General features: G+C 39.0%; 1 protein-coding gene across 2 annotated transcripts; it reads left to right on the top strand.

Annotated features, from left to right (window-relative positions):
* Positions 1–391: 391 nt before the first annotated feature.
* Positions 392–21,783, top strand: LOC104243099 (FH protein interacting protein FIP2). Of its 2 annotated transcripts, XM_009798248.2 has the most exons (11): positions 392–549; positions 992–1,101; positions 7,241–7,375; positions 8,143–8,298; positions 10,335–10,418; positions 11,637–11,683; positions 11,910–11,983; positions 18,089–18,147; positions 18,425–18,484; positions 19,523–19,603; positions 21,405–21,783. In XM_009798248.2, the coding sequence occupies exons 1-11, from the start codon at positions 498–500 to the stop codon at positions 21,456–21,458; spliced, it is 912 nt and encodes a 303-aa protein (XP_009796550.1). In that variant the 5' UTR covers positions 392–497; the 3' UTR covers positions 21,459–21,783. The 2 variants fall into 2 exon arrangements, with proteins under 2 accessions (XP_009796550.1, XP_070020957.1); XM_070164856.1 differs by lacking the exons at positions 392–549; positions 992–1,101 and adding an exon at positions 7,037–7,066 and having other exon boundaries at positions 7,184–7,375.
* The last annotated feature ends 2,405 nt before the right edge of the window (positions 21,784–24,188 follow it).

Here is a 24,188-nt window from a genome sequence, read left to right as displayed (position 1 = left end):
CTTTTGATCTTTGACCTTGAAAGTTTGCCCATTGATAGGTGACCTACCCGAAAGGCAAAATATTAAGACCACTCCTTATAATTAATGTCCTACTTTTGTCATTTTCTCATCTAAAAACACAAGACGTATAGCCAAGAAATAAGTTAAACTTTATGCAATAACTTTCAATACTACAACCTTTAAAATTGAAGTAGTCTTATGGAATGTTTGGCCAACAAAATTGGCTTTTTTTTAAAAAAATTGCTTTTGTCCGAAGTATTTTTCAAAAAATTACTTGTGAAGAGGAGGGATTTATTTTTGCTTATAGTAGAGTATTCCTAAATACGGGAAGTATAGGGGTTAGAGTGAAAACTACTTAAAAACAATGAGGGGCAAGAGTGAAAAGTTTCGAGGACTAGAAAGAAGAATCAGCTTCGCCTACTGAAGGAGACTGTCTGTTTCGGTGCATTGAATCATCCATCCCCGGCCCCAAACTCAACCCCAGGAAGGAAGCGAAAATGGCCGATCACTCTGATAGCTCCTCCTCTTCCATGGTTCGTCTGAATATCGGTATACCCTCCCTCCCTCGCTCTTATGCTTAGACATTTGATGTTTTGAATCGTGATGTACAGCTATTCTGTTTCATATTTAAATTTAGACAAAAAGCTGGTTTCTGGCCTTTCTGCACTATCTTCCAATTTTATCACTGTACATACAATGAATCCGTTTAGGAACTATCTTACAAGTAATACTCTTTTTCTCCTTTAATTCATAGGTTTCCATTTTCTCACTGTACAGTAAATGAAACATAAGATGCAATATTAGAAGCAGAAATCTATTTGGGTCTGAGATGAGTATAACAATTAATATGTTGAATGTTTTCATATTTTTACTGGAATACGAAAGGACAATGCTGAAGAATTTGTCATGCAGAAATATTACTGTAGGATTTTTCCTTGTCATTTTCTCACGCACAATCTCCTTTTGGTGATCCTATAATTCTTATCTAAAGGAGGGAAGAAATTTTGCACCACATTGGATACCCTCACACAGCGAGAGCCTGACTCGATGCTTGCTGCTATGTTTAGTGGCCGTCACACTATCTGCCAGGAGTCAGAGAAGGTATATACATGCTATGCATGCACTCACTCCTTTAATTTCTGGAGGCATGTCACAATTGACCCTCAGATGTTCAAAAATAGTTAGTAAGAGTATCATTCATAGTTAAGGAAGGAGGATAGCAAGTTAGCCTTTTTCTTCAATTTGTGAAACTTTGAGTATTTTAGATTACCTGGGTGAATTGGAGTCTGTTCTTATCCCTTGAAGTTCTACTCTATCTCACACCACATATAATAATATGAAGTAGGGAGCTACAAAAATTTCAAGCTCTTACTTCCTGCCATACATTAAAATTGGAAAAGCAAAACCCTTGATTGGAAAAAGTAAGACAAATGAGTACAATATATAACAAAATTTGATGTAGGACGAGTAAGCTATGAAACAATTAGATTGATAGAAAGACTATTTCACGAATAGTCTATCAAAGAAAGCTTGCTCTTGGCAAAGCTTAAACAGAGAAGATACAAGTGTTTACAGAGAAACCTTAAGGAGAGAATTGTTATTCACTTAATTACAATAGTTGCTAAAGGGACTATTTATAGGCCAACCCCAATACTAGAATCTTCTCATTACTTGATGAATTAAAATAGAAAATCAAATGCAATAAAAGCTAAGGCACACTATATCCTTCCACCCAAGATTGATGCAATACTATTCAGGAAAGAATCTCCCAATTGGAAATTCCCTAAATCAGTTGATTTGATTCTCTGCCTGATTTCCTGCATTAATTCGATTCTCTGCTTGATCTTCTGCATCAATTCTCCCCTTCTCAGGAAAGAACTCATCCCCGAGTTGACTGCAACTTCTGAATAGAGTGGTCCCTTAGATGGATGATAAGGTGAAAGGTCTGCTACTTTAATATCTTGAAAATTTTCATGGTATCCGACAAATCGATCACATAGGCATTATCATTAATTTTCTTTAGGATGCAATAAGGACGATACTTCTTTTGTTGGAGCTTGTTATAAGTACCCAATGGAAACCTTTCTTTTTGCAAAAACACCATAACATCGTCTCCTTCTTCAAAGGTCCGTAAGCAACAATGTTATTGGCAGCTGCCCTGTACTTAGAATTAGTCTTTTCAAGTTTTTGTTTGGCTTTTGCATGAATATCCTGCACTTGTTTGACCATGTGAGTTGCAGTTATGCTCGAACTCTCCAGAATCTTAGAAATTCGCAATAGTCTCCATCAACTTTCCCTTGACTATCTTCCATCATTGTTGGGAAAAAAGCTTAAGTGAACCATCTGGTCTTTGACCTTGGTCTCCCACAGACCCACACTAGTCACCACCGCGTCCCTCACCTCTTCTTCTATTGCCCTCTCCGACCACTCTCTCTTTCCTTTCCCTATTTGACAAAACACTATCCCCCCAATTTAGTCTGCAACTCACATCTTCCTTGAACAACTGGTCATAATACTCTACAATAGCCCCCTCAGTGCTGTGAAGAGCGTGAAGCGTGGAAAAACGACAAGCCCTTTTCTCTTAAAGCGAGAAGTGAGAAGCGAAGCGCTCGCTTTTTTGAAGCGAAGCGGAATTTAAAAAAAAATAATTTAAATAACTACTGCATAGACAATGAAGAAGAAGAAGAGGAGAATGACAATAAAATAAATACTGCATAGACAACTAAGAATAATGATATGACAAAAAATGGCAGTATAACTGAAAAGAAAAATAGGCAGCATTTCGCTGCAATTTATCATTGAAACAGTGAAAGAAAATGAAGAAGAAGAAAAGGAGAATGAGAAAAAGAAGAACTGAAGGGGAAAAAAAAATTCGCCCGCATTTCGCTGCTATTTGGACACTGAAACAATGAAAGAAAGAGAAGAAGAAAAAATCACATACTTGGGACCAAACTTGATGATTTGAAGTTAAAAAAAGAGAGCCTTTTTAATTAATTAACGTTGGCAGCCTAGTTATAAAGAGAAGCGCTCGCTTCTATCGCTTTGTTCGCCTCCTCGCTTCTCGCTTTTTCACGGAAAGCGATCGCTTTTGTGTACCTGATGCGCTTCACATTAGAGAAGCGCCAGATGCCTCGCTTCGCATCGCTTCTCGCTTTAAGTGAGGAAGCGGTCGCTTTTAACAACACTGAGCCCTCTTAACTTCCTCCTCCCCGTCAAACACCACTCCATTCACTTCTAAGGAGTCAATGAAGTTCCTCTCCTATTTGCTACCGCAATCCCATGAAATTTTTTTGTATTAGAATCCCCCTCCTTAAACTACATCCTCGATTTTTGCGTCAAACTAGTCTCTTGACCACTAAAGTTTGCCGAACCGAGTCCGAGGACTTTGCTTCAAGCCATATAAGAACTTCTTCAAATGACGTACTTTTTCCATACTTCCCTGAGCAACAAAATCGGGTGGTTGCTCTATATATACCTCTTCATGGAGATCACCAAGAAGGAATATATTCTTGATATCCAATTGATGTAAAAGCTAATGTTCAAAAGCAACTTCAAAAATGAACAAGCGGACGAAAGTGAGTTTTGCCACTGGGGAGAAGGTGTTTGAATAATCCACGCCATTAGTCTGAGCATATCCTTTAGCCACAAGTCTTGCCGTAAGTTTTGTCACAGAGCCATCCGGATTAAACTTTTAATTCAAAGACCCACTTACATCCCAGTGTTATCAAAGGCGCTCTTAAAGCATGCTTAAGTCCCGAAGTGAGGCTCAAAACATGTTGAACGCTTCACCTCGCTTAGCAGCCTCACTTAGCGGGCACTTCAGTGTTGTGATCAAGGCTCTAAAGCATACTTTTCTGCAAATGAGCGTAATCCTGAAAAGGCGATACTAAACCATTAATATTTTACTTTAGCGTAAATTCTTGCTCATTGATATTAGTCTTGGATTACACATACATATTTGTAGTTTTTCTCTATTTGCGCCTTTCTTCATTAAATACAACACTTTATTTGCGCTTTACACTTAAAGCCCAATAGGCCTTAGAGCTTTTTTGTACTTTTTGCCTTTGATAACACATTTACATCTTACTGCTTCCTTTTCTTTGGGTAAATTCACTGAATCCCAAGTGTGGTTTTATCTATAGCATGTATCTCCTCAAGCATTGAATCACACTATCTAGAATGGTTCAAGGTCTGCTTTCTTGTTTTAGGTACATAGTCCAGAGAGCCAATCAAATTACTAGATGCAAGAGATTAGTGGTAGTCATAAATAAAATTAGCAATGCAATATGTGGATTTGCACCGACGTGTAGCTTTGCATGCACAGTGTTTCCTGTGTAGGATCAAGTTGAGGAGGATCCAGTGATGAAGGAACTGATGCAGGACATATATCATTGGTCTCTCACCTGAATAAACTTTTGTTGGAGTAGATAGAGTAATTGCTGACTTATGAGACACAATAGTCGAATGTTGCTCAATAATATATAATTCCAAATATCTAGGCTCCACTAGAAATATTGATTTTTTGGGAAAAGAACATCGTAAGACACACCACCAACAAGAACATTAGATGGAATGCGATCAATAAGAAAACAAGTCGTAGAGACCGCATCGGCAAAAAATTGTCTGGGAACCTTTTCTTGGATTAGTAGTGCCCAAGTTGTCTTAAGTAAATGCCTATTCTGCCTCTCAACAACTATATTTTTAGAGTGTATCAACACATGCCGTCTGGTGTAGAATCTCATTAGGTCCAAAATGAGTCTGGCATATATTCTTTAGCATTATCTCTCTTTAGTATACGCATAGAAACACTAAATTGAGTTTTCGCTTTAGCACAAAAGGCACAAAGGTGGGAATACACTTCAATTCATTCTTCATAAAATAAATCCAAGTCGTTCGATAATAGTCATCCACAAAAGTAACAAAACAATTTTATCCAGTTTTGGATTTGACATGACATGATCCCCAAATATCATAATGAACTAACTCAAAAGCAAACTAAGCTCGTTTATTAACCCTTGGACTTAACGAGCTACGATGGTTGTTTTCTATACCAGCAAGACTCACAATCCAACGAAGAATTAAAACTGAGGACGAAGCTTTTTCAACATAGGGAAAGAGGGATGTCCGGCCTAACAATGTACTTCAAATGGAGATAAGACACTAGAACAAGCAACAGACCGAGACATCCATTCATCAAGGATATAGAGACCATCAAATACAGTCATTTACCACTAATTTGCTTCGTCACAAGATCCTGAAATGGACAATGATCAGGAAAAAAAAGAAAAAATACTCTAGAACGATTTAGCTCCTTCGTAAGTCTGCTCACAAAAATTAAATTAAAGGCGAGTTTTAGTAGTCTTAATACAATGTAATATTGAAGGTTTGTTTAATAGTCCAGAACCCACAAGGCTACAGATTGACCCATCAGTTACAGTAACTGGAGAGGGTGCTTGAAGAGGGTGCTTTATGTGGCTGAAAGCTAGAAAAAATATAAGGATTAGTTGTTATTTGATTAGTGGCACCTAAATCAATCACTCACTTGCTTGAAGAGGAAATAATACGTGTGTTACGTGACTCAGCTAGGGTAGTAACCGAAGTGAATTCCTTAAGTGATTATCGATACCGAGAGAATTTTGCAAACTCATCCGCCGAGACCAGAATTGTTTTAGTAGATGATAGCCCATTGGCAACAACAACCTTAGCCATTTTCCTAATCGAAGATTCTTACGACAAAGAGAATATCAAAGCTTCACAAAATAGCAACCCAAACCGCTAATATTTGAGGATAAGATAAATATCATCCAAAAAAGGATGCCACCCAAAAGTTTCAAATTTGACCCAACAAAACTTCTCTGGAACAAAACCAGTAAACCATTCAAACAGATCACACGGATCTGACCCCAGCAGAGGAAATTCCCAACAAAAGAATTTTTTTAATAAATAGAGAAGCCTCACCAATCAGGCAATACAGCACAATACTGAGTATCAAAGAAATCGAACAACACCAAAAGAATCAAATTCTGCTCAGAAAAGTTTAACAAGAAAGAAGAATTTTTGAGCCCTAGTGGTTTTGATACCCTGTAAAGATATGATCTCGAATATTAGATTGGGTTAAGTCCCACACTGATTGGGAATGAGTTGGTCGTCTCCTTATAGACTCGGGCAATCTTCCCCTCATGAGCTAGCTTCTAGGGTTAGAGTCCACACTAATTAGGGAATGGGTTGGTGGTCTCCTTATATAGACTTGGGCAATCCTTCCCTCATGAGCTAGCTTCTGGGGTTGAGTTAGGCCCAATGGCCATATCTTCACTTAATGTATGCGATAAAGAAAATAAATAGGGGAATATGATTTTGCACATTTTAGAATATCCATTTGTTTTATTAGTTTTTGGTGCACCTACGAGATAGATTATTGGATATCTTTCGTATTAACCACAGTTTGTGTAGGTTCTCTACTTTTTAATATACTACTTGTATATGGGGTTTCTTACCCCATAACATCAATAAAATATTATTATGAAAAAAGAAACGAGACAAGGAATTATCTGGAGTTAAAGATTGATAGAGCTAGCGGTGATTACGTTATTGTATCAACGATGTCTATTTTGTATTCTTGTAGTTGTAGAAATAAAAATACCAATCTTTTCACCAATTGCTTTAGGAATTTTAATCTTCTTTGGAGTATTGCAATTTCAGTTCAAGATGCATTAGTTTTAACAGATTTACATGAATACATGAACAAGCGTGTGCATAAGCTCCACTTCATCCAAAAAAAAAAACATGAATAAGCTCCAAATTCTGTTACATTTTCTTTTTTTCTCTGCTGTGTAGTTATATGTTGGTATTCCCTCCAAGGTGCACTAATCTCGTGGATAAGCTCAGTTGTTGTGTTCTAATGTTCTCGTAGGATCAATGTTTTTGGTTTTTTAGTAATTTAAACTTGGACAATTCAAGATAAACTGTGTAGGTGCGCAGGGTCCTACAACACTGGTTTGGTTTTGGTTACCATGATATGATGTCTATGCATGCATATTAGAAATTGGCTGGGATGCTCTGTTCATTGGTATTAGCTTGTTCTTTAGTTTGAGGAAATATTATTTATATCTCTTCCTCGTCAAATATATTTATTATCTTTGATAGGCATCAAGCTTATATTTCTTCATGTTGATCTTTGAGAAAGGGCATCTATGGTCTATGGTTTCATGACTTCAGATCTCCTTTCGATGTGTTATTGCAGGGATACATATTCGTTGACAGGGACGGAAAGCATTTTCGCCATATCCTAAATTGGTTGAGGGATGGTGAAATTCCACCTTTGAAAGATTCCGAATATGCTCAGCTTTTGCGAGAGGCGGAGTACTATCAGCTTCTTGTAAATCCATTTATCTCTTTAATTGTTTATTGTGCACTTATGTATTATAAAGTACACATATTGGATGCGGTCATTAAGATTTAGGGGCAGATTTTGTTTGCTTGAACCATGTGCGTATGCATTGCAGCAGAGAATAATTGCAATGGCTTCTCTTAGTTCTTTCACTGCGTTGGAGATCCTATTTCATTAACTTTTTGGTATTTCATGTAGATGATATACATTTATTTGTTTATGTTTCTTGAGGATGTAGGAGCATGTTATAATAGCCTCTCCAGATGGAACAAGACCGTTTTTTGTCATAGACCATTGAGATATTTGAGATAAAAATTGAGGTTGGCTGAGATTTGCTTGGTTTATAAATTGTTCTGTTTTCCTGAGGTTGTAGTGAATCAAAGCGCTAGCTGTCATGGTTCCCAAAACATTGATGTCGATGCAACTACTCGTTGTGATTTGATTTTTTCCGTGAATGTTTCTCTTGAATATATCTGTTAAAAGCTATCGAGATGTCAGTTAATCTTTATTTTTACCAAATAGTGGATGCTGTTTGGAAATTCAGCTTTTTTGAGAGTTGTTGTAGATTCTCTAATATTTTGTATACTGTTTTTTTTGTACGGGAGATCTTCCCAGAAATAATAAACTTATTCACCTTATCAAATTGTTCAGCTATTTTGAGAGATATAAGAATTTACTTGTAGCTAAATACTCGTCGTATGGGGTTTCTGTCCTTGAAGTTGTTAAAACTACTCAGTTTACCTGTTTCATTTCAGGGACTAGTAGATGGAGTTAAAACTGCTCTGAGTAAGAGGAAGGTGGATGAGGAGTTGGGTACCGAATTGACACGCATTGATATTATCAAATGCATACAATCTGACAGAGTCAGATTTCGCGGAATTAATCTTTCTGGTCTCGATCTTTCGAAGTTGGTAATATACTCTAGTGCTAGACTATTTCATTTCTTTATGCTCTTATTTGGAGATACACTTGCTTAATCTACACTTTCTGGAGTACTTCTTATCCCAAACGGGATAGTTTCCAGTACCTTGAGTCAGTAATCCAAGGTGATGGGGAGATTGGTGAGGATGTCACACACAGTATTGGAGTAGGATGGATGAAGCGGAGGCTTGCCTCCTGTGTCTTGTGTGAAAAGAAGGTGCCACTAAGACTTTAAGGTAAATTCTACAGAATGGTGGTTAGACCGGCTATGTTGTACAAGGCGGAGTGTTGACCATTAAAGAACTCCCATGTCCAAAAGTTGAAAGTAGCGGAAATGAGGATGTTGAGATGGATGTGTGTGCATACTAGGAGAGACAAAATCAGAAATGAGGTCATTCGGGTCAAGGTGGGGGGTGGATCTTGCGGAGGATAAGCTGTGGGAAGTGAGAATAAGATGGTACGGACATGTGAGGAGGAGATGCCCGGAGGCCCCAGCAAAGAGGTGTGAGAGGTTACACATGGGGTCTAGGGAGGGGTAGAGGGAGGCCTAAGAAGTATCGGGGAGAGGTGATTAGCCATGATATGACGCTTCTGTAGCTTACTGAGGACATGACCCTTGATAGGAAGTTGTGGAGGTCGAAGATTAGGGTAGAAGGTTAGTAGGCAGTATAGTGTACTTCCCTTTCATACCGGTAGCTTTAGCATTACGCTAGTTGTGGCTTATTCTTTGCATATTATTGCCTATTGTTGCTTCTGGTTCATTTTGTTTAATTCTCACTATTGCTTATGCTTTCTTCCCATAACTTTTTCATTTTTATATATTGCATTTCTTTACTGCTGATTACTGTGCTTACCCGAGCTGAGGGTATCTCGGAAACAACCTCTCTACATGCACAAGATAGGTAAGGTCGCGTACACACTACCCTCCCCAGACCCCACTTATCGGAATATACTGGGTATGTTATTATTGTTGTACTTGATAAAGAATTTATGCTTCATCGTCCTTATCCTTTTTTTTAATTTTTTTTTTATGTTGTTTATCAGTGTATAAAATGAATAAGAGAGCAACAATTTAGTGAGATAAAGAGGGTACAAGAAAGGACAAGTTGTCCTCAAGTCTTACATTAAGAAAAAGGGGAAATTCAGAATACAACGTTTGTTTTCCTGCAGAATTTAAGAAATGTCCCGTGGCCTTACTCCACAAAGATTATAGAAAGACTACTTTATTCTAGAGATGGTCTTGTGAGAGATAATGATCCTAAAAGAGTTAGCATTCCTTTCTACCCAAATGCACCAGAAACAGACAGGTAGCAAAGTGCATTTCCTAGTATCTCTCTTTTTGCTATGAGCCGACGAGTTAATGACAGAAGCCTTAGCACAAGGCAGAGAATAGCTAGTTACGGGTCGATGTGGCCAAGCAACTTATCCACCAATTCATTTTTTTTTTTAATTTTGGTTTGTAATATATCTCCTTAATATTCCAAAGTCTGGCACAATTGCATTGCAAATGGACTCATACAAAGAGATGTGAATTAGTTACACTAATACTATTGCACAAATCCTGCTAATACTTATTTTTGCATAATATCTTCACCGGGGTTGAGTCTACCATAAAATAGGGACGAAGCAAATTACATATTGGGGGCAAATTGCATTTCAGGTGAAGGGGCTGAGGTAAAATCTATAGAGGTATGTGATTCAAAAATGCATGGGGAGAATTTGTTAGTAAAGACTACCAATGGCTCTGGGTTCCAAACTTAAGTATCTCCAGAATTGGAGAATTCAATCTCGGAATGCTATGTGAGAATTCCACTGTTATCTAGGTTCCTTAAAAAGGTGAAAATTCTCAGAAAAGGAAGCCCATCTTGGTGGCATCATAATAGCTTTCTTTCTTCTGTCTCCCCCCCCCTCCCCAAACCCCCAAGTCCCCCCTCTTTCCCTTTTCTTTGGCAAGTTAGGAGAAGCCATTATTCGTGCTATTTTTTAGAAGTTTTTAATTAGTCAATGGTGCCTGTTTTATGTGCAGGACTTGTCATTTGTGGACTTCAGCTATGCATGTCTGAAAACTGTATTCTTCTCGCGTGCCAATCTTCAGTGTGCAAAATTCAGGGTATTATTTCTCAATTGAAAGTTGCTGAGTCTTCAACTGCAGTTAGTGTGTAGATCATTGAGAACATTACTGTATATTTATGCAGTCATAATACCTTTGGGAGGGTGGTTGCCTTTTAACTTTAGCATTACATTTCTTTTGTTTACACTTGTGATAATAGTCTATAATCTAGAATATACAATAAGAACAAAGTAGCACTCCACAATCTTTGGATGAGCTATTCGTTTTCGATTTGGAAGAGGAAGGGAGAAAAGTTGGAATTTGCTAAGCCCTCACTTTGGCTTTGTTTGGCTAAAAAGGAGTTCTACTGTTATCTACTTTTCCAAGATTAAGAATTGTGTTTCGAAGTGTTGCAATGGTTTACTTTAGCAGAGCACTTAACTGGAGCTAACTGGGAATGCTTCAGTCCCATCCACGGTGTTGATGGGAGATGAGTCTTAGCAGCCAGTTTTAGAAGAAAATGGCTGGACTGGGATTTGACTAGGTTATGTACCATGTTGGATGCACACCTTTTGCAGATTCTCATACCCCAGTCCATGTAATAATATATAGACGATAAGGATCCCAAATCAGTCTCACCGATTTCCAGTTTTGCAAATTATCTCGTGCTCAGGGTTATTTGCACATTCTCTTGGATAAGTGGTTTCTTAATAATTTATCAAGATTGGATGTCTTATGTTGTGTAAAAAAAGTTTTGGAGATAGTAAACTATGTTGCATGCTCTTCTATTTGCCTTGATGTGCCCACATCGAATGGGTATGATAGGGTAATATCTTATTTGATTGCCTGTAGCTGAATCTCATACCCGACTCCATATAACATAGACATAAGGATTTCAATCAGTCTCAGCCATTTCAAGTCTTTGCAAATTGCCTCATTTGGTGCTGTAAGGTATTTGCAAGCATACTTCTGACTAAGCTGGTCCCTTATAAGTTAAGTGCACAAGTTCGCATGTTTTCTCGTGTAGCCATTCTACAATGCTGGAATCTTTTTGTCCTTTTCAATGACAACTCTTGATTGCTCATCCCATAAAAGGAAAAGTAAAAGTTAGCTTTTATGTAGGGATACTCTTGGTTGGCTGGTGGTATATGTAGAGTCCTTGTTTACAAGGGCTCAGGGAACAGTTGTACTCTAAGCTCCTAATACTAATATCTGCGCATGACTTCAGTCACTAAATAATGATATTTTCTCTTGGTTGGTCTTTAACTTTTGGCACAGGATGTCGATGCTGAAGCTTCCATTTTTCACAATGCCACATTGCGCGAGTAAGTTAAAGAACATGATCTTTCGGTCTCCACATCATAAGTAGATCATGCATAGCATCTAATCATCTTTTCATTGTTCGATGTTCTTAAGATTCATCCACTATACAATCCCTTTTAACTGGCTCTACATATTTGTATAAAGGAATTTTTTAAGCACACATGTTATTTTATAGCTCATCTTTACTGTCAAGTTGCAACCTTAGTGATTTTGTCTTGCCTAGGGAAGATGTGAATTCACTGGAGCAAACCTTCGTGGAGCTGTATTAGCTGGTGCTAATCTTCAAAGTGCAAATTTACAAGGTAGTGGTTACAACATATTTGTTTTGATATTTTCTAACAAGGTAAATGATTTCATTAAGGGTAGCCCGGTGCAGTAATCTCCGCTATGCGTGGGGTCTGGGAAAGAGCCGGGACTACATTGGGTCTTATGTACGCAACCTTACCTTGCATTTCATTAATAATGGGAGAATCTCCCGCATACAATAGTATATGAAAAAGTAGAGAATCTACATCAAAGTGTGATGCTCTAGGAGCGAAACCCAATCTTCTAGACAAACTGGAACCTCATTGATGCACCAAAAAGAAACTAAAAATGAGAGGCTATTCCTCAAATGTACATAGGCACTCTCCATCTCCTCGAGAACTCTCCTATTTCATTTCCATCCACTGGACCCAATTTCATCACTTTGAAGGTTATGTTGCTGAAGAAGTCTTCCCATCCTTTCATAATAATCCTCCAAAGTCCATATCGAAAAGGAAGTGGCACTTCTTTTGTCATAATGCTAGCCTCTTTTCAATTCTCTCAATCACTGGATTCCACACTGCTTGGTCCTTATTGAAAGCACCTAAGGGTAACCGGAGATGAGTAGTTAGCAGAGCTCCAATGCTGCAATTGAGCACTTGTGTTAGATTTTCAATATTGTTTGCTTCATCCTCCGGAATGGTCTTACTTCCTGTGTTTGATCTTGAGGCCTGACACTGCTGGAACCTTATAAGAAGTTGTCTAAGATAATCCAGTGGTTCATCCATGTATGCATCACAGAAAATTAAAGTGTCGTCAGCAGACAAGAGATGTGAAACCCTCACCGTACGTAGCCCCCCGATCGCTGCAGAAAAGTCTCTCAAGTAACCACCTACCACTACTTTATACATCGTTCTACTCCACGCTTCCATAACCAGAATGAAAAGCATGGGTATAATGGATCCCACTGGCTCAAGTCGCTTGAGCTGCCAAAGAAACCATACGGGCTACCATTCACTAGAACTGAAGTCTGACCTTAGAAATAGTTTGTGGATTTTAAGGGAGCTGCTAACTCCCAACTATCACTTATGTGTAATTCTACCTACAAACTTGCTGTAAATCTTATATCTCATTGATGATTGTCCTCGACTTTAATCAATCACTTGACTACGCCTCAATGTCCTCAACTTTAATCATTTGGAGAATTTCAGTGTTGGCTTGCTGCTGTTACAGATGTTCTTGCTTTTATTAAATTTGTTTGCTATCTTCTTCTGTACTTTGAAAGCGGACGGGGCTGCTCCTCCCTTAACCAGAGGTCTCGGGTTCGAGCCCTAGGTATGTAAAAATCCTTGTTAGGGAATGCTTCCCCCCGAATGGGGCCCTACCCGGCGAATATTCGGATATAGTCGGACTCCAATGCGGGTACCGGATATAGGGTGGGTAAGCAAAAAAAGAAAGCTACTCAATGATTTTCTTGGATGTTTAAATTAGGAAATTTTGTTTCTGTTAGTTTCATTGTATAAATAGTAGTAAATAACCCTAATCCCATATGTATTAGGAGTAGGACATGTATTGTATATATAGGGCTCATTGTATCATTGTCATTTTTTAATCAATAATATATTTTTTCCCGTGCTTTCTCACATGGTATCAGAGCATCAGTGAGAAGAGATCGTTGTGCGTCATTCCAGCGATATCCGGGAAGAAAGAACTCAGTAACCGTGCAATTTTCCGGTGACCTAAGTGACTAATTGCGTCAAAGTCACTAATTATCAGTGTTGTGCAAAATCCAACACCACCACAAGGTTCCCAAGAGAGATCCGATCAAACCCCAGAAAAAATCACCGAAAAATAGTTAGCCACGCGCTGTCACGCGCCTGTCGGATAACTGTTTCCGGCGGCGCGTCTGTCACACGCGCCGACGCGTGTGACCCCTTCCGGTCAGATTTTGAAAAAATTTCTTCAGGACAGCTTCATCTCCTTGCAATTCCGAGTCCATTGATACTATTTTTGACAGATTCCGACAACTTTGGAATTTTCCATCGAGCTACAGTGATTTTTCCGGCGTGAACAGTGATCCCCAACAATTTTCTGCTTTTTCCGGCACGATATTATAATGGAATTCGTATCTGAAGCCTTTAACTCACAATCCGTTGGATTAAATGCAATAAATCCAATCCAGATGGTTTCTTTACCGGATTATATTGAGTTCCTTCAATACAAAGCACGTAAACAGACATCTTCAGGATTAACCTCCGTTGTTCCAACAAATAGTAGCATGACTGGTGTCTCCCAATCTTCACCTTCTGAGTCTTGGGTAATTGATTTAGGTGCATCTGATCATATTTCTGGTAACAAATCTCTTTTCACTAGTATCTCATATTCTCAATCTCTTCCAACAGTCACAATGGCCAATGGGTCTCAAGCCATGGCAACTGCAATAGGTCAAACAAGTCCACTTCCTTCCTTACCTTTAGACTCAGTTCTTTATGTTCCTGGTAGTCCTTTTAAACTCATAGCCGTTAGTCGCTTAGCCAAATCACTTAAATCTGCTGTTTTATTTCTTGATGACCTTGTTTTTATACAGGAACGCAGTACATGGCGGATCATTGGTACCGGACGTGAATAAGATGGACTTTATTACCTTATCTTTGCAAAATCACATGGACTCGCATCTTGTCTTCCTCCAATAACTTATCCCGTTACTGATTCACCAGATTTATTACATAAACGGTTAGGACATCCCAGTTTGTCAAAACTTCAGAAAATGGTACCCGACTTATCTCACTTGTCCACTCTAGAGTGTGAGTCGTGTCAGCTCGGTAAGCATACCCGCTCCCATTTCCCGCGACGTCTTGACAATCGAGCAGAGTCACCTTTTACTTTAGTCCATTTAGATGTTTGGGGTCCTAGTCGGGTTAGTTCTACCTTAGGATTCCGTTACTTTGTCAGTTTCATTGATGATTATTCCAGGTGCAACTTGGATATTTTTGATGAAAAATCGATCTGAGTTGTTTTCTATTTTCCAGACCTTCCATGCTGAAATTCAAAATCAATTTGGGGTTTCTATCCGCATATTTCGTAGTGATAATGCCCTAGAGTATTTGTCTTCCCCATTTCAGCAGTTTATGAACTCCCATAGGATTATTCATCAAACATCTTGTCCGTACACATCCCAACAAAATGGGGTAGTTGAAAGAAAGAATAGACATCTTATTGAAACTGCTAGTACCCTACTTATACAATCTCATGTTCCGCTGCGTTTTTGGGGGATGCAGTTCTTACATCTTGTTATCTTATTAATCGTATGCCATCTTCAGCTATCCAAAATCAAGTTCCATTCTCTGTCTTGTTTCCCCACTTACCTTTGTTCTCTCTTCCACCCCGTGTCTTTGGGAGTACGTGCTTTTTCATGACCTTACTCCAGGAAAAGATAAGTTAGCTCCCCGTGCTCTTAAATGCATATTTCTGGGTTACTCGAGAACACAAAAGGGATATCGATGTTATTCTCCTGACCTTCAGCGATTTCTTATGTCTGCTGATGTTACCTTCTTTGAAACCCAATCATACTTCACAGGTCCAGTTAATCACTTAGATATTTTTGAGGTGCTACCTGTTCCTTCTTTTGGAGATTCAGTCCCTATCTCCCATTCATCTTCCTCCATAGGTCCACCGCCTACAATTCCAGTTACAGCTCCACCACCTATAGCTCTAGTGTCACCACCGAGCCCAGTGCCACCACCTAGTCCAGTTCAACCTTCTACAGCTCCACCACTCCTGACTTATCATTGTCGTCCGCCCCCAGCATCAGGCCCAACTGATTCACGTCCTGCACCTGACCCTACTAATACTGCAGACTTGTCTCCTCTTAATCAACCGATTGCACTACGAAAAGGTATATGGTCCACACTTAATCCTAATCCTCATTATATCGGTTTAAGTTACCATCGTCTCTCATCATCCTATTGTGCATTTGTGTCATCTTTGTCCTCTGTTTCCATCCCTAAATCTACAGGTGAAGCACTGTCTCATTCCGGATGGCGACAGGCTGTGATTGACGAGATGTCTACTTTACATATGAGTGATACTTGAGAGCTTGTTCCTCTTCCTTCAGGTAAATCGACTGTTGGTTGTCGTTGGGTGTATGCAGTCAAAGTTGGTCCAGATGGCCAGGTTGATCGACTTAAGGCTCGTCTTGTTGCCAAATGATATACTCAGATATTTGGACTCGATTACAGTGATACTTTCTCTCCCGTGGCTAAAATTGCATCAGTCCGCCTTTTTCTATCCATGGCTGCTGTTCGCCATTGGCCTCTCTATCAGTTGGACATAAAGAATGCTTTTCTTCATGGTGACCTTGAGGATGAGGTTTATATGGAGCAACCACCTGGTTTTGTTGCTTAGGGGGAGTCTAGTTGCCTTGTATGTCGGTTGCGCCGGTCCCTCTATGGTCTAAAGTAGTCTCCTCGAGCCTGGTTTGGTAAGTTCACCACAGTTATTCAGGAGTTTGGCATGACTCGTAGTGAAGCTGATCACTCTGTTTTTTATCGACATTCTGCTTCAAATCTCTGTATTTATATGGTCGTTTATGTTGATGATATTGTTATTACCGTTAATGATCAGGATGGTATTAGTAAGTTGAAGCAACATCTCTTTCAGCACTTTCAGACTAAGGATCTGGGCAGAATAAAGTATTTTCTGGGTATTGAGGTCGCTCAGTCTAGCTCAGGTATTGTGATCTCACAACGGAAGTATGCCTTATATATTCTTGAGGAGACAGGAATGACAGGTTGTAGACCTATTGACACTTCGATGGATCCGAATTCTAAACTTCTGTCAGGACAGGGGGAGCCTCTTAGCGATCCTGCAAGATATAGGCGGTTGGTTGGTAAATTAAATTACCTCACAGTGACTAGACCTGGCATTTCCTTTCCTGTGAGTGTTGTGAGTCAGTTTATGGATTCTCCCTGTGATAGTCATTGGGATGCAGTTGTCCGCATTCTTCGGTATATAAAATCAGCTCCAGGCAAAGGCTTATTGTTTGAAGATCGAAGCCATGAGCAGATCGTTGGATACTCAGATGCTGATTGAGCAGGATCACCTTCTGATAGACGTTCTACGTCTGAATATTGTGTCTTAGTAGGAGGAAATTTGGTGTCTTGGAAGAGCAAGAAACAGAATGTGGTTGCTCGGTCTAGTGCAGAAGCAGAATATCGAGCAATGGCTATGGCCACATGTGAGCTAATTTGGATTAAACAGTTGCTCAAGGAGTTGAAATTTGGTGAGATTAGTCAGATGAGACTTGTGTGTGATAATCAATCTGCTCTTCATATTGCGTCAAATCCAGTGTTCCATGAGAGAACTGAACACATCGAGATTGACTGTCACTTTGTTAGAGAAAAGATACTCTCGGGAGATATTGCTACAAAATTTGTGAAGTCGAATGATCAACTTGCTTATATTTTCACCAAGTCCCTCACTGGTTCTCGTATTAGTTATATATGTAACAAGCTCGGTACATATGATTTATATGCACCAGCTTGAGGGGGAGTGTTAGTTTCATTGTATAAATAGTAGTAAATAACCCTAATCCCATATATATTAGGAGTAGGACATGTATTGTATATATAAGGCTCATTGTATCATTGTCATTTTTTAATCAATAATATATTTTTTCCCGTGCTTTCTCACAGTTTTTACGTTAGCTCTAGCAGTAATTTACATCGAAGTATTATGTTGTGTCCCTATACGAAAAAGTAAACATGAAAATCATTTTTTCAATTTATTGAGTGGAATGCCAAATTGACTCATTCTTTTGAATTTAGCCAGAGCAATGCCAAGTTACTTCATTGTCTTGGATAAAGACAGATTAGAAAAATTGAATAATAATTTTGCCACTAATAGGACCCAGACCTAATTTTTCTATGCTTGATCAACAAAGCAAAAGAAACAAGATCATTTCCCTATATAATACTGTTAAACTATGTATAAAATCGGCATATATTTTTATCTGAAATATTTCCTGATGATTTAGCAGGCTGTTCTCTTTTCACATGTAAAGCATGAACAGTCTGCTTGTGATCAAGAATATATGTTCTTTCTTAATATTGTCCTTCTGTCCGTCATTTTTATTATTATGATAATCCTCGTTTATTTAAATACAGATGCCTGTCTAATAGGCTGTAGCTTTTGTGGGGCGGATCTTCGTTCAGCTCACTTACAGGTTAAATTCTTTGGCTGCATCCTCTTAATCCCACCCTTTTTTACATCTTTTCTTGAACAAGATATTCTATTACAGCACCTGTCTCTGATTCATTTTAAATATAATTCTTATTCAACTTTGGTGGTAGAAACTGAGTGAACATAAGATTTGCAATGAGAGGCCTAGATTCTTATCCTTTGTTTATATGCTCTCACCTGAGTTTTACAACACTGTTCACCATTTTTATTCTGAGGCTTGTGTGAACATGATAAATTACTATTTATTCTCAAACTCTCAGACGGCTGATCTTACCAATGCCAATCTCGAAGGAGCTAATCTTGAAGGCGCCAATCTGAAGGTAAAAGATGACTTTTAAAATATCTTTTGCTTATACTTCACTGGAAGTTCACTCAACCCAACTAGATTTCATTCCATTTTTGCTAAAATACTACAAACTGTTCTTTAACAAGGATTGTAGAGTACTCCATGTAGGTTTTTGGCTTTTTGCTTCCTGCTTGGACCACAGCTTCTTGAAATAGGAATAAGTGACCTTTCAACAACCTTTGTACGCTTCTTTCTACAGCTTCAAACTGCTTTTACTTGCTACGGTGAAAGCATTTAAGATATTATCCTAATACAGTAGCACATGGGGCCTTCTATTTAAGCATCTTCGTCAGGTATTATGTTATTTGTCTAGGTCCGACCTGCAGAACTTGACAATTAACTGGTAAGGGGTTGAGTTACTAACCACTAAGGGCTAAAGTTCACAGGGCATGGAATGTTTAACCTAAATTGACAGCCATACCTAGACACTACCTTATAAGTCGTGAAACTCCTCTGTCCCTTCCCATGTGTGATAATTATGTCCTACGTAAACATTACTTGCTTATCAATGTCAGCCAAACCTTTCCTTTTCTTCACCTGGACCGGCCATTCACAATCTATTGTTGTAATGAGGCACTTGCAACACCCAATTTAGTCTATACCACCTAAAGCATAATGCAAGGAGATCCCTCTTTCATCTCAAACCAAGAGGTCCTGCCACCCCCTCCACTAACTTGAGTAAAAGAGCCTTGACAGTCTGGAAGATATCTCTTGTTAGTTTTCAATTTTTTTTTGAACTTTGCAAACAAAGAATACCCCCCCCCCCCTTCCTTCCCCATTTCTCTTTGGGATTTATAGATAGTAAGTGCAAACATTAATAGAGGGGTACCAAGGGCTGGCAGTACAAAAATTAATGAAAAGTGAGAGGACTCTGAACCAATAGTCTACTCATCCAAAAGAGAGTATGATTTCTCATTATAAGTCAGCTACTCTTATTACTTTTTCTTCTGAATCCAAACAAGGAGTCAATTTCCTTTAATGCCTCTTGATTAATTTCCACAATTTATTTCAGGGTGCAAAGTTAACCAATGCAAATCTGAAGGGTGCAAACCTTCAAAGAGCTTATCTTCGACATGTGAATCTCCGTGATACGGTAAGTCACTACCACTGAGAATCAAAGAGCTTCTTGATTTCTTCTGTATGTTTCATTTAATCCTCATTTAGGTTGGTTTTATGATGCATGGATGTGGGATTTTTTTTTTTGGGGGTGGGGGGAAGATAATTGGTTAAAACATAATCACTGGCAAGGATTTCCCTTTTCCCTGTCTTTTTACTGAATGTTCTTGCGTTCCAATTTCAACCAATGAATTTCCATCTGGAAAAAAAGAAAGTTGATTGTAGTTCAATCAAAGTTTCTTGAATATTTTGAAGTTATATTGGTATCACAAGGAACTCCAGTGAGATCCCAGTCTTTGAACTTCAAACTACTTGTAGCAGTGCATTTGACCTCACCAACTTTTGCAATGCTAGTAACCATGAGTTGCTAAATATATGTGAATTGACAGATCTCTGCCATCAGTAAATATCTATCCTATAATTTGCTACTTGAATATCTTCTCGAACTCAAGCCGTGAGTTTTTGGGTGTTTGTGTGGCTACTGGCTACTCTCTCATGAATCCATATTGATTTCAAGTTGCTTTCTTGCAGTAATTACTTGCCAAACTCTCAAGCTTACCTGTGATGTATTTGCATTTTCTTAATTGTGACTACTAACTCTTACTTTCGCTTTTATGTATCATGTGTAAAGAAGCATGAGGTCAAAATTTTATCATCTTTCAATATCGCACTAGGTTTTGGAGTAAAACAGAATTTACATTCTAATCTTTGACTACGTAAGTGTCTTGTCACTCAAATTGTTAGAGGTAGAATATTTTAGTTACGAATATGTGACATCTGGCACCTAAAGGTGTGACCTATAGCCTATGAAGTGGGTGCAGACCACGGTTCAAATCCCACGCTAACTCTGCCTTAGCGTTGATGGCAGAGTTATCTGGTACCTATGCTGATGGGAGGTAGCAGGTACCTAGTCGAATAATCAAGGTGTGCAAATACTGATCCGTACACCACTGTTATTTAAAAGAAGTGACATCTGTGAAGTAAAGTTTGAGAGACAACCTATCAAATAATGTGCTTAGTTGCAGACCCAAAAATTAGTACGAGGCATATAAGACTCCGAATCATTTAAGTTGCACTGGATGCTCATCAGCCGAGGCATATGTGTGGCTGTGTGTTTTATTCTGAGACCATCTTTGTTCTACTAGCATGTGATATCTGAGATCAGCTGCAGAAAATTTGCATGGTAATTCCCTAAGAGATCGTTTGGTTACCAGGTGGGATAGACAACGATATTCCATGGGCTGGGTTATCCCATGAGATTAGCTATCCCACATTCTATATGGGATAGCTAATACCACCATTTTGGTATAAAATTTATCCCAACATTAGCTTACCCATAACCAAACATGAGATAAATACAATTCCAAATTCGATCTCGGAATTAGTATCCTTTTATCCTGGTAACCAAATGACCTCTAACTGTTGCTGTTGGACCATCAAGTATGGTTCCATCTAGAGAGGTTCCAAGGAGTTTTATGAAAGAGTATGACAATGAATTTGGGAGATCCTTATCTCTTTTAGTTGTATGCGTTGAGGTTTCTTCCCATTCCATGACTTATGTCTTCTTTAGTACTAGCATGCAATGCAGAAATGTCTGATGTGACAAAATTTGAACATATTAGTTTCCTGATCGTATATTTGCCTGAAATAGAGGGGAAGGTTCAACAAAGTTGGAGCTAGTCACTTGAGTGGTTGTGGTTCAGCTCCACTGTTAATGGTCTCTGCTTGGAACTATAATTGGATTTGAGTTAACTAAATATTTCATTTTCTTTTCTCAGCATTTGGAGGGGGCGAAGCTTGATGGTGCAAATTTACTGGGTGCAATCAGGTGACCCCCCCCCTCCCCCCCGCAAACCCATATACAACCCAAAAAAATTGTAGAAATAGTGCGAGTCTGACTGCATTGACTGACTATTGTAAGTTTTATTTGGTTGGCTGAAGCTCATTTTAAGGTTAATATCTGTATTAGTATTTTACCCAAATTGTTTCAAACCAAGCATGGAGCAACCATGCTGGCCTTGCAAAACTGTTTAGCTTCTGTTCTGAGATGAACAAAGATGTACTGAGACAATATTGACATACTCGATAATTTCCTGATCGTATATTTGCCTGAAATATCCTGATCGTATAATTCTAAACGTGAGAGTTTGTGTTTAATTTGTGGATTATGCCTAATCTGTCTGCATAGATTGGTATTTTAAACAAGATGTACCAAGTCAATCGACTGCATTTAAGGTTGAAGTTATCCTTATTATCTACCGGTCTCGTTTCTTGTTATTTTAAGGGCTAGAAGTCCAGCGAAAAGCAGTAAAAGTATACATCTAATAGATTAGCATCAAAGCTTATAACTAAGTCGTATCATAATTACTTACAAGCAATAAAGCATATATATCAAACAATTTATCATCGCTTGTAACGTAATATTATCATGATTAAATACATCTACTCTTTTATACGTCATGATTGGTATAAAAATGTCCATTCTTCTTCCGCTCTACCGCTTTTTTTAGGCAAGGAAAATCAACAGAAGAGACCATATATAAAGGAAGAGGGGAAAAGAAAATTAGGTCACCATAAGCAGTTATAACTTACTTAATTGTGCTTGCAAATATTATTGCATTTTTTAAATTTATGTTGGACCAATTTTTGTTCTAACAAATCAATTTCTTTAAGGTAACATACTTTCGAGTTGTATTATTTTTTTGGGGGTTGATTTCCCTCCCCTTTGATTCCCTTTGTTGGGGTCATTGCTCCTTTGGTTGCTCGAATCCATGATCCTGAGGTTGTAGGTGTGGGGTGCTGACCATCTCCTCTTGCAAAGTTTGCCCTTACATTGCATACGACTAAGATTTTCTCTCATGAGAATGACTTGACAAAGGCGGCAAAGGGTCCCCCGAGAGTGAAAAAATGCAACTTCCATCGTTCAGGAGAAGAACCAAAAAACACTAAAGTTGGTGCTATAACCCACCATGAAAGTAATGGCTGATGTGTCCCAAACGCTACTTTTTTACTCTCAATGTACCTTGGTGCATAATATTTGTAAGGTCTCTGACCATGAACTTTTAAAAAAGTTGCTAAAGCACTCTGTTAGGCTTTTGTATTTAATGGTAAGGTTCACATGTCCCCCGCCCTTTTTTTGGTATTTTGGCTGGAATAAGCTACATGATAGGTGTCAGGGGTGATTTATGTCACTAGAATTTTGCTCGAGGTTCATCACCGTGCGGCAGTCAAGCCCAGCCTTGACTTCAGCCTTTCCAACACTTAAATTTTTTTTTAGGACGTTTGGGACTTGGAATAAAATTCAGGCCGCAAGTAAAGTAAAGGCACACACGAAATTTACATGAATCTCTTCCCAACTCGTATTAATATGTGAATACAAGAATACAATAAAGCCAACCCTATGATCAAGAACAAAGAACACCCTAGTTACCTGCCCCAAAATGATTTCCCACCCTTAGGAATACACTTAGAAGTTTTGGCTTAACAAATTTGCCGCTAGACTAAGTTCTGCCTTTTGGGACAGCCTTATGCACATTACTATAGCGTGTAGGCAGCCCAATTCACATGGCAACATCTAAGACAATCAGTTGACAAGCCCCAACTGATGTGCAAACATGATAGACATGATTAAAGACGTGCATCCAGTTAGCCCCATGATTAGTCATGCTTGGATGTGGCAGTTATAACCGCTCAACTGCATTGTCATGTGCCCATCACAATTTTTAACCGTTGCTTGTGCATTGCATGTGCCTGTTTTGCCCAGTTGCTGTGCACCCAAGGTTGGCATTGCGCCTAGCCTTGGCCTTTAACACTGCTCCGCCCCAATGTCATAGCCACAGCTTGCCGCCCATGACTTAGCCGCACACGCCCGTTGCCACAACTGCTCGCCTATGTCAAGTCTCCCCTAACTTGATCAAATCTGCCCACATCAATGTCATTGCTTGTCTTGCCTTGCCTTGCCTTGCCATGTCTTTGCCCCTACCTTGACTTTGCCTTGCCATTGTCATGCCAATTCCGGCGTCCATAAGAAGTGCACCTTACCTCCGTTAAGGTGCGTTTGTCAATCCCGCATATTCCGTCATGCCGAGCTGCCTCTCATGATGTAGCCTAATTTTCGGAGTTGTGTGCCAAGGCCCTCATGAAAATCCTTGTCACGACTCACATCTGCTGAGGAACTTTGTCAAGGGGCTAATAAACCACCCACACCTGAAGAATTCGTCGTCCTCGACGAAGCAGTTTTTGCATTTTTCAGCACAACCATAGGCCTTAAATATGCCGTCTCCTACTCATGTTCTTCCTCGTTCAGCTCATTTTCACCTTTTTCATCAGCAAACAAAGTTTCAAGTCGTTCAAGTTTTGGACAGTCCCTCTCCATGTGTGGTCCTTTACAAATAAAACACCCATCAAACTTGCTGTTTTGTCCCTTGTTTGTCGAAGGTCCAACACATTGCTTTTCCTTCCCATTGCCATTGCCATTGCCCTCAACAACATTTCTCTTGTCATTTTCCTTTTTCCTCTACTCTTTTGCCTTGTCCTTGTTCTCATTTTGGGACTTTGAAGTA

The sequence above is a fragment of the Nicotiana sylvestris genome, chromosome 12 (assembly GCF_000393655.2).
Source record: "Nicotiana sylvestris chromosome 12, ASM39365v2, whole genome shotgun sequence".
Taxonomy (NCBI): Eukaryota; Viridiplantae; Streptophyta; class Magnoliopsida; order Solanales; family Solanaceae; genus Nicotiana; species Nicotiana sylvestris.
This window is presented reverse-complemented; position numbering and strand designations above follow the sequence as displayed.

What these genes read in the sequence shown, in the direction of transcription:
- LOC104243099 (XM_009798248.2), top strand. Translation starts at nt 498, where the DNA reads ATGGCCGATCACTCTGATAGCTCCTCCTCTTCCATGGTTCGTCTGAAT. An exon ending in CGGAGTACTATCAGCTTCTT is followed by an intron (nt 7,376 to 8,142) that starts GTAAATCCATTT and finishes GTTTCATTTCAG; the next exon opens with GGACTAGTAGATGGAGTTAA. An exon ending in TTCGTTCAGCTCACTTACAG is followed by an intron (nt 18,148 to 18,424) that starts GTTAAATTCTTT and finishes TCAAACTCTCAG; the next exon opens with ACGGCTGATCTTACCAATGC.